Raw genomic sequence first — 10,258 nt, 5'->3', positions numbered from 1 at the left:
CAGCGCAGCTATCTCAGTTATCTCGGCGCAGATCACTTGAGTCTTCTCAGCACAGGTTATCTAAGCCCTTATCATCTTTAATGATGCTCGACGAATCAAAAGGAAAAATTATCATCTTTTTATCTTAGTTCATTTACAGCGCTGATATACTTTGTCACCATTGCTTTGTAAAGATTGACAATTTTTATCTAATAAGTTGCAGGGAATTATATATGCTTAATTGACACGAGAGAGCAGCACAGCGCTGACTTTACACCACACACCACTAGTTGAACAAAGAGAACGTTGTTCAACTAGACCAGGGGGGAGTAGCTGATGAGGACTAGAATACTCATCAGCACTGTGCTTAGTAATCCAAGCCTATTCTACCTTGTTATGATTATTGTTATTATTATTATTATATAAACTAACCAGCGCAGGTTTAACTAAAAAGACTTGCTAATAAATGAATATGAAGAGTCAATCAGCCTTGACCAAAGTGCAGAGATGTTGCCTTGCTAAAGTGCAACACCACCAGCGCAGACCAGAGCAGCGCAGCCAGACCAGAGCAGCGCGGTAGAGCTGTGCAGCACAGCAGCGCAGCGAGAGCAGCAGCGCAGCAGAGCAGCACAGAGCATTAGCGCAGCAGCGCAGCCAGAGCGCAGAGCTGGTCTTGCTAGAGCCGGAGTTACCCGCTTCACCAACGAAGGACAGCGTAGATTAGTCAAAACAAGATCATTAAAGGGCCTAAATCTAACTATTAGAGTTCATGGGCCTAAGGTCTTTAGGGTTCATTCTCACAACTATAAGTAGGAGGTTTAGCATTAGCATAAAAAAGGATCAATTCATTTCGGAGCAACACACTTGTAATATGTAACTCTCTCAAAGTATAGTGAAACCAAGGAAGAACCTCCCGTGGATGTAGGTCTTGATGGCCGAACCACGTAAATCCATGTGTCGTTTATTGCTTTCTAGTTTCTAGTTTAGGTGTTGGTGATTCCGTGCTTCACCAGCGAGTGTCTTCCATCCTCATGCCCTGACCATACGAATTGAAGTACCTGTCTCAAGAAGACGGACTTCACCTGTTTCTCAGGCGAGCCTCTCACCTTTTTGTGAAGCTTCCGTGTGGTGCGACAACAATGAGCAGGAGCTTGTTGTCAACCGGCGCAATATCGACAGTGCCAGTCCTCACGACTGCCACTGATTCGATTTTTCATCCTCACATTCTCTTTCCTTCATGAATGATGAGGCATGTTTTGATCTAATTCTTTCATCAAAGCCTCCCCAAACATTTCTTTCATTTTCTCTCCCCACTTCTCGCACTCCTCTTTCCCGCCCTTCTTCATCTGTCTCTCCGCCCTCAGGATCGTGTGTATAGTTGCATCTCATGATTATCTCTAAAATGCTATACATTCTTTCCTTTCCTACACACTGCTCTTCTCCATCTCTCCGTCTCCTTCACTTCTCCGTCTCTCTTCTCATCTCTCTCTCTCCCCACTGGCGTCCTTTTCCTTCTGCATCTCGGGACCCTTCCTCTTCTCAAGTCCTCCCACGAGTGCTTGAGAGTCGGAGTTGAAGTCCCATCCGATCATAGCTTCCATCATCAGCTCTCTTTTTGATGTTGCCAAAAACGGGAAAAGTAGGAAGTCAGAGAAAAACCTTCTAAAAGGTTTTTCCTGCATCTTCTTTCTTGACTGAAGATGGGACAGCAAAAGGATCACCAGAAGTTGTAAGGATGACAATCCAGTAAAGACCTCAAATCAACGAAAAACAAGTGAGAGTGGAACAAGCTTAGGAACACGAAGACAGAAGATGAAGATCAAGAAGTTCAAGGCGCAGCAATGCAGACTACCATGGGTTTCCCATGATGTTTTTGTTTTTCTTTTTACTCCAATGTAAGTCTTGCTCTGTGATGCGTCTTCGACTTTTGGGCCATTTGGCCTTGTTTTTTCTCTTTATTTGTGTCAGTACAGGTCTGTCCAGGGGGAAAACAAGGTTGTGGAGGAAGGAAGGTCAGTGGAGCAGAAATGGAGGAAATGCGGTCAGAATGGGCATTACCGAGCCCAGATTGCTAAGTCATGCTTACCAGCATGGAGCTTCGGCCAACAAGTACCTCTCCAATTCAACTTGGGGCATGGGAACCTGGAGCAACCACCTGGTATGAGCCACACCGATAAGAGCAGTCCGTCTGATCGTTACCAGGAGAAGCAGACAGCCAGAGCCATAAAAGGAAAGGTCAATCTCGGAGATCTCGAAGAAACAAGTGGAAGAAAGAAGAAGAAACTAGAAGGATCGAAGGAATGGGAAAGGTTGACTAAGCTTGCAGCTGGACGCCATCTTCAATCAGGATCAATCAAAGATCGAGCTAATTAAGGAAAGAAGATCCCGGCGAAGATTTGGAACCGGCGCAGCTAGGGTTAGGCCTCTACCATCCGGCAGTATAAAAGACTAACGATGTGCAGCGTGCACAACTTCTTGGCACCCGAAAACTCTTGTTTTACTTTAGTGATCATTTTAAGTTCGCCGTGTGTGGCATTCGAAACATTTTTACATTTCCGTGCTTTTCCCTATTCAGTGTGTGTTTTCACTTTTGAACAAGTTCGAAGGCTTGAAGCCTAGGTACTATTTATCTATTTCAGTATTTCTTTTCGCTCTATCATGTGTTCAATCCATTTTACATTTATGAATTCTGTTATGTATGAGTAATTCTTTAGGTGAGGTTTTAGGGGTGGAAGTAATTGTTGTTGACATGTAAACATTCGTGAGGCACTTGTTCTTCTGGTTGAATCTCGTGGTTCCGGAAGGATCTGTTCGAAACCATGGGCAGTAGGGGCCTAACGGGTGATCTCCGTTCGGTAAAACGCTATCCATGACAAGCAAAGGCCAGGGTATACCGAGGTACAACAATCGGTATGCCCTAGACCGAGTAGCTGAGCAGCGTCAACAAAAGGCGTTGTAGATCCAGAAGGTCTATCCATCAACTGTGACGAGGCATAAAGCCATGGTTATCAAACGAGGAAAGCAATCTCGACGCCGTAGCATGTCTATGACTGGTCGGCTGACAAAGCCGGAAATAGTTGAGTCCAGGAGGCATGTGTCACTAAAAGCGTGGAGTTGGGGACCTCGGGAGAGAAGGTTGGTGAGGGCCATACTTGGTGAGTAACGGGTATGGCTACTATCTACGGAGAAGTGAAGCACTGCCTTGTGACCGGGGATTTTGTGATCTTCGGACCAAGTGACCACAATGAGATCAACCATCCTATATGTGAAGTATAAACCCTTGAAACGCCGCAATATCTTTGGGCCACGCCTTTGGTTTGTATGGATCATAGATGGATCATCAGTGTGCCTATGACCGAACGAATGTTAACAACAGTGATGACCTAACCGAATAACCTCACCCCTTTGTTATTATTGATCTTGTTTATTTCTTGTGCAGCGTATACAGATTGAGAATTGTGACACCTCAGTTTGTCGTAGGAGAACAAAGTGGTTCCTCACTCCCTGTGGGATTCGACCCTACGCTTACCGCTAAGACTAAAGTTCTTGTTGTGAGAAGTAGGAGCGTGTACTGTCTGTACTGGGCATACACAGGTATTTTGTCCACGCCGCACGACGGGTGTGTGTCAAAATTGGCGCCGTTGCCGGGGAGTGACGCGCAGCAATTTTGTTCTCTCCTCACTCCATTTTCCGCTACTGGTGTATGCGTGGAACTCGTAGAGCTGTAAGAGCATTGGTGTTTGATCCTGATATTGATCGTACAGAAAGACGACTACGCGCAGGAGCACGAATAGCGAGACGCGAAGCTATGGCAGAGGCTGAACAAGCAGAAGCCTTACCGGAGCAGACCCTCCGACAGTTGGCGTAGCCAACTAACCTCAACCTGAGGCCGAACGGAATCACCCTACCCGCAAATCCGTTCGCACCTCGTCGGTATGACATGAAGCCCTCACTGCTTCAGATCTTACCAAAGTTCAATGGATACCCAGGAGATGACCCTCATACCCATCTCCAAGATTTCGAGATGACAATCATGCACCAATCAACCGATGAGCAGCAAGAGTATGTCAAGTTGATACTCTTCCCTTTTACCTTGGTGGACAACGCGAGAAGATGGCTGTATGACCTACCCGATGGCAGTGTCACTACATGGGCACAACTGCAACAGGCCTTCTTGGAAGAATTCTTCCCAGCAGCACGAGTGGAGCGGATGAGATGGGATATCCGCAGCATCAGGCAAGATGGGCTGGAATCCTTCTACGAATACTGGACTAGATTCAAGAGAATGTTAAACAATTGTCCTCATCACCAAATCTCTCCAAAAGATCAGGTGGAGAGTTTTGTGAAAGGCATGCGGAAAAACGATCGCAGTTTGGTCCTGGCAGCTTGCAATGGATCGCTGATGAGTAAGACTCCATTGGAGGTCTTCCAATTGTTGGGCACCATGGCAGAAGAATCACGCGATGAAGGACATGAAAGGAATCTGGAAAAACCAAGGAGCGCTGAAGAGAAAGAGGAGATGTCTAAATTGGAGAAAACTATGGAGAAGAGCATGAACGAACTCAAGGAACTTCTGTCGGGCTTGACTATACCGAAGAAGATTCGCCAGTGTGGCCTTTGCGATGCCACAGGACATCAATCTGAAAATTGCCCCAATTTTGGCGAGGATATTGTAGATGTCAATGCCATTGGAGGACATGATGGGAATCCACGGAAATATGATCCTTATGCAAACACTTACAATCCGGGGTGGAGAGATCACCCCAACTTTCGGTGGAAGCAAGATGGTCAGCCCCAACAGCAGACCAATATGGGCGCACCAGTGCAACGTCATCAGTATAATCAGAACCAGAATCAACAACAATACCAGTTGGGACCACCTCAACACCACAACCAGAATCAGCAACAACCCCCTTACCAACCACCATATCGGAGAGCACCTTGGGAAGAAGCCATTGAAAGCATGGCTAAGGAGAGCGAGAAATTTCGCAATGAGATTCGAGCCGGCATGAACCAAACTAACCAGCAAATTAGTCATTTGACTAAAGCAGTGGCCAAACTGGAGGAGAACGCTGGTAAACTCCCAGCCATGGGGATCAACCCCAGAGAACATGCCCAAGTGGTGCTGACCGAATTCCCGAAGGAAGAGGAAAAGGAGGAAGAATTGTTAGCAGAGGCTGAATTGCTTCGAGGAGGCTGGAATAAGAGTGGGAAAGGGCCAACTGAGGAACAAGCTGGAGGAAGCAATCCAACCAAAGCACCCTACCCGGGACGCCTGAAATAGAAAGCTAGAGAGAAGGAAGCAAGTGAAATGATGAAGATGTTTCAAAAGGTTGAGTTGAGCATACCCCTACTCGATGCTATCAGGCAAATTCCAAAATATGCCAAATTCTTGAAAGATCTTTGTTCAAGAAAAGTCAAAATAGAGGAAGAAGTCCGATACGTGATGGGAGAAAGTGTTTCTGCGGTGATCCAACGGAAGCTACCCACTAAGCGAAAGGATCCAGGGATGTTTACCATTCCATGCAACACAGGAGGAACCAACATGGATAAGGCAATGATGGATCTTGGAGCCTCCATTAATGTGATGCCATTGGCTGTGTACAAGAGATTGAATATTGGCGAGATGAGGGACACCCGTGTGGTCATACAGTTGGCTGACAGGTCCAACGCCTACCCTGAAGGAGTAGTGGAAGACGTACTGATCAAGGTCGGGGATTTGATTTTCCCAGCAGACTTCTATGTTCTAGACATCGGGCCCGAAACTGGAGAGAATGCCATACTATTGGGGAGGCCGTTCATGATGACCGCCGGAACCAAAATCGATATGAAAATCGGGATCTTGACATGTGAGTTCGCGGAGTTCAAGTAGAATTCAACATCTATGAAACCATGAAGAGGAAACAAGCAATGGAGACGGTGGACATGGTCGATGTATTTGAACCCTTGGTGCAAGAACAAGGAATTACTTTTGGTTCCAGGGATGCTACAGAGAAGGTGATTCAATATGGTCTGACTGATCGGGATGCCAAACATATGGAGGACGATGAAATGAAGGAAGCTATCATGGAGCTCTACTCCCTCCGAGAAAGCACTTTAGAAGCCGAGGTGGAGGTAGACCAGAAGATCAAGGAATTAATCTAGGAAGTCTATCTAGCTGGGGGAGCAGAGGCAAGCAAACCGGAGTTATTGGCTCAGTATGGGCAGAACGAGAAGCTGTTACCTTCAATCCAGAAAGCACCCGTGTTGGAGCTCAAACAATTACCTAAGCATTTACAGTATGCTTATTTGGGACCAGAAGAGACGCTACCAGTTATCATCAGTTCTGATCTAACCGTTGTGCAGCAAGACCGATTGGTCAGAGTATTACGAGAGAACAGGGAAGCCATCGGTTGGACCTTAGCTGATATAAAAGGCATCAGTCCTACGGAGTGCATGCATCACATTTACCTTGAGGAGGGAGCCAAACCCGTTCGAGACTCTCAAAGGAAGATGAACCCGGTCATGAAAGAGGTAGTGCTGAAAGAAATTCTCAAGCTGTTGGAGTTGGGAATCATCTATCCCATATCCGATAGCCAATGGGTGAGTCCAGTCCATGTCGTACCGAAGAAGTCAGGGATACAGGTTGTGGAGAATGATCAAGGCGAACTTGTGCCCACCCGATTGCAAACTGGATGGAGAGTTTGCATTGATTACAGGAAGCTGAATGATGCAACCAGGAAGGACCACTTCCCTTTGCCCTTTATCGACCAGATGTTGGAGAGATTGGCCGGTAATGCCTATTACTGTTTTCTAGACGGATATTATGGATACATGCAAATTTTTGTGGCACATGAAGACCAGGAGAAAACCAGATTCACCTGTGTGTTTGGGACATTTGCATACTGAAGAATGCCGTTCGGACTATGCAACGCACCGGGAACTTTTCAACGGTGCATGATGAGCATCTTCTCCGACCTATTGGAGAATTGCATTGAAGTCTTCATGGACGACTTCACCGTATATGGGAACTCTTTCGACATATGTTTGAAGCATCTAGAACTCGTCTTGAAAAGATGTGTGGAGAAGAGCCTTGTCCTCAATTATGAAAAGTGTCATTTTATGGTAAGGGAAGGAATAGTGCTTGGCCATGTGATTTCAGAAAGGGGAATTGAAGTGGACAAAGCGAAGGTTGATTCCATCGCCAAATTGCCTTACCCGACTACCGTAAAGCACATACGGGCTTTCCTTGGCCATGCAGGTTTCTACCGGCGATTTATCAAAGATTTCGCCAAGATTGCCCAGCCTATGACCAGACTTCTTCAACAAGATGTGCCGTTTGAGTTTGATGATGATTGTAAGGAGGCATTCACGATTTTGAGAAACAAGTTGGTGTCGGCCCCCATTATTCAACCGCCGGTGTGGAACTTACCATTCGAGATCATGTGCGATGCCAGCAACCACGCCGTTGGAGCAGTACTGGGACAGAAGAAAGGCAAAGAGAGTTGCGTGATTTATTACGCATCTAAAACACTGAATCCAGCACAGTGCAGTTATACCACTACTGAGAAAGAACTCTTGGCGGCGGTGTTTGCCATAGAGAAGTTTCGTTCCTACCTTTTGGGAACGAAGGCGGTGGTCTACACGGATCATGCCGCGTTGAAATATTTGATGGCCAAGAAGGAATCCAAACCTCGACTCATCCGGTGGATCTTGCTACTACAAGAGTTCAATATAGAGATAGGGGACAAGAAAGGAGCTGCGAACCTCGTAGCGGATCATTTGAGCAGGTTGCAACTGGAAGAAGATGACGGTATGCCCATTACCGATACCTTTCCAGACGAGAGACTATATTCCATGAGCATCCTGGAGGAAGAAGAAGAACTGTATGCTCTAATCAAGCAGGAGCCCTGGTATGCGGATATAGCTAACTATCTGATTACCAAAGAGTTACCCTCAGGATTGACAAGATTCGAACAACGGAAGTTACTCGTGCAAGCACGATACTATTACTGGGAGGATCCATATCTCTGGAAGACTGGAGCAGATCAAGTCATACGGAGATGCATACCTGAGGATGAGCATGCCCAAATTTTGGACATGTGTCATGGAACAGCCAATAGCGGACATTTTGGAGGAAAGCGCATGGCCCACAGAATCTTGGAGAGTGGATTCTACTGGCCCACCATATTTGCGGACGCAAGGAAATGGGTACAGAGCTGCCCGAAGTGCCAGATGACTGGAGGTATTACCGCAAAGGATGAAATGCCACAAGTTCCGATCATGCCGGTCGAAATATTCGACGTATGGGGGATTGACTTTATGGGACCCTTCCCAAAGTCAAAGAACTACGAATACATTTTGGTGGCAGTGGATTACGTATCAAAGTGGGTTGAAGCCAAGGCAACCGCAAGCAATGATGCTCATACCGTGGCAGGATTCCTGAAGGAACAAGTGTTCGGGAGATACGGTATACCCAAAATTCTAATCAGTGACCAAGGGTCTCATTTTTGTAATGCCATTATCAGAGCACTAACCAAGAAGATGGGGGTGACACACAAGGTCACCACTGCATATCACCCCCAAGCAAATGGCCAGGCCGAGATTTCCAATAGGGAGATAAAGAGCATCCTGGAAAAGGTGATGCACCCCAATCGTAAGGACTGGAGTGACCATTTGGCGGATGCGTTATGGGCATACAGAACTGCTTACAAGACACCCATTGGAATGTCCCCGTTCCGCTTGCTTTATGGGAAAAGATGTCACTTACCTGTGGAAGTTGAACATATGGCGTACTGGGCAATCAAGCAAATCAATCTCAGTATGACCCTAGCTGGAGAAGCAAGAAAGTTGCAGCTGAGTGAGTTGGAAGAACTTCGGTTGGAGGCTTACGATAATGCGGTGCTCTATAAAGAGCGAACCAGAAGGATCCATGATGCCAAGATCAGGAAGAAGGAATTCTTGGTGGGACAAAAAGTCCTACTTTTCAACTCACGCTTCAAGATGATGGCTGGGAAGCTTCGTTCAAAGTGGTCAGGACCATTCGTGATCAAAGGAATCTTTTCAAATGGAAGCATTGAAGTATATGATCACAATGGAGTTGATACGTTCGTGGTGAATGGTCATCGCCTAAAGCCCTATCATGAGCTTGCTGAAGTAGGAAAAGAGAAGGAGGTGTGCCACCTTCTCGACCCTGAATACGAATGAAGAGTGAAGGAAGGTCGAGCTCAAGACGAGAAACAAGAGCGCTTGCTGGGAGGCAACCCAGTGTGGTTACTTCGGTATGGTCTATACCGAATTTTCTTTTTCTTTAAAGTTGTTTTGTTTTTGTTTGGATGCACTAACATGCAGGAAAGTCGGACCGAGATAATTTGGAAAGAGGCCCAGAGGTTGATCCAAGCCCACTTTGCGTTGCAAAGTGTGTAGGTGGAGAGTTAGGGATTGGAACGGTCTGGAAGAGGGCTTACAGAGGGAGATACCGTTTGGTGTATCCTGAGAGAGCAGCAGCAGCTAGACCAGAACCGAGGAGACCACTAGAGCCAGAGGGACCCCGCCTTGTCAGCAGCGAGAGCGTAATGTTGTTGGCGGAGATGAAGGAAGTGAAAGACGAGCTGCTGATGCTGAGTGCGGAGATCACAACCCTGAGGGAGGCTATGGAAGCTGGCTTCAAAGCAATCATGGACCGGCTTAATGCGGAGGCAAGGTCCTCCAACCAAAACGACTAAGTTTTTTCCCCCTGAACTCGTAGATTAGGTTTTATTTTATCTTTTGCTTTTCTTGTTTTAGTGTTTGTTTAATCTGTTTTTGAGTCGAGTCTACTTGCATTGTTTGATGGTGAAAGATTGTGCATGCTGATTTCTGTTTTGGTATGATTGGTGGATTGAGTATGAAATGCATGATGGTAGTTGTGAGGATACTGAGAGTACCCCACCGGTGAGATCAGGGCCAAATTAAAAAAAATGCATGTTTATGAAGAGAATTTGCTGTGACTAGGAAATCCAGACTTTGTTTGAGGACTCATTTTGCTAGTTCATGACTTGTGTGATTTGGGCACGATTCTTTGATTTAGGGCCCCAGATTTTTCTTTGATATGCAATGTGAAAAATAATCCCTTGTATGCCAACTTGAGCCGAATTCATTCTTTCTTGAGCTTTGTTAATGCTATATCTAGGAGAAAGAATTCATGAAGTGAATAAAATGGTGAACAAGGAATTACAGGAAAGAAAGAAAATCTGGGCACAAAAAAAAAAAAATTGTATAAAAATTATTGCCCACAAAATAATCCAAGGAAAGATGAGCC

General features: G+C 46.0%; 1 protein-coding gene across 1 annotated transcript; it reads left to right on the top strand.

The window, feature by feature from the left end:
- Positions 1-6,963: 6,963 nt before the first annotated feature.
- Positions 6,964-9,683, top strand: LOC131018652 (uncharacterized). The gene is made up of 2 exons (XM_057947367.1): positions 6,964-7,219; positions 9,385-9,683. The coding sequence occupies exons 1-2, from the start codon at positions 6,964-6,966 to the stop codon at positions 9,681-9,683; spliced, it is 555 nt and encodes a 184-aa protein (XP_057803350.1).
- Positions 9,684-10,258: the final 575 nt, after the last annotated feature.

This window comes from Salvia miltiorrhiza, chromosome 3 (genome assembly GCF_028751815.1).
Source record: "Salvia miltiorrhiza cultivar Shanhuang (shh) chromosome 3, IMPLAD_Smil_shh, whole genome shotgun sequence".
Taxonomy (NCBI): domain Eukaryota; kingdom Viridiplantae; phylum Streptophyta; class Magnoliopsida; order Lamiales; family Lamiaceae; genus Salvia; species Salvia miltiorrhiza.
Note: the sequence above shows the minus strand (reverse complement) of the source record. Positions and strands in the feature narration are given on the sequence as shown.

Coding starts and splice junctions, on each gene's coding strand:
- LOC131018652 (XM_057947367.1), top strand. CDS start 6,964: ATGGACGACTTCACCGTATATGGGAACTCTTTCGACATATGTTTGAAG. Junction 7,220..9,384: donor GGCTTTCCTTGGCCATGCAG/GTTTCTACCGGC, acceptor CAAAGTGTGTAG/GTGGAGAGTTAGGGATTGGA.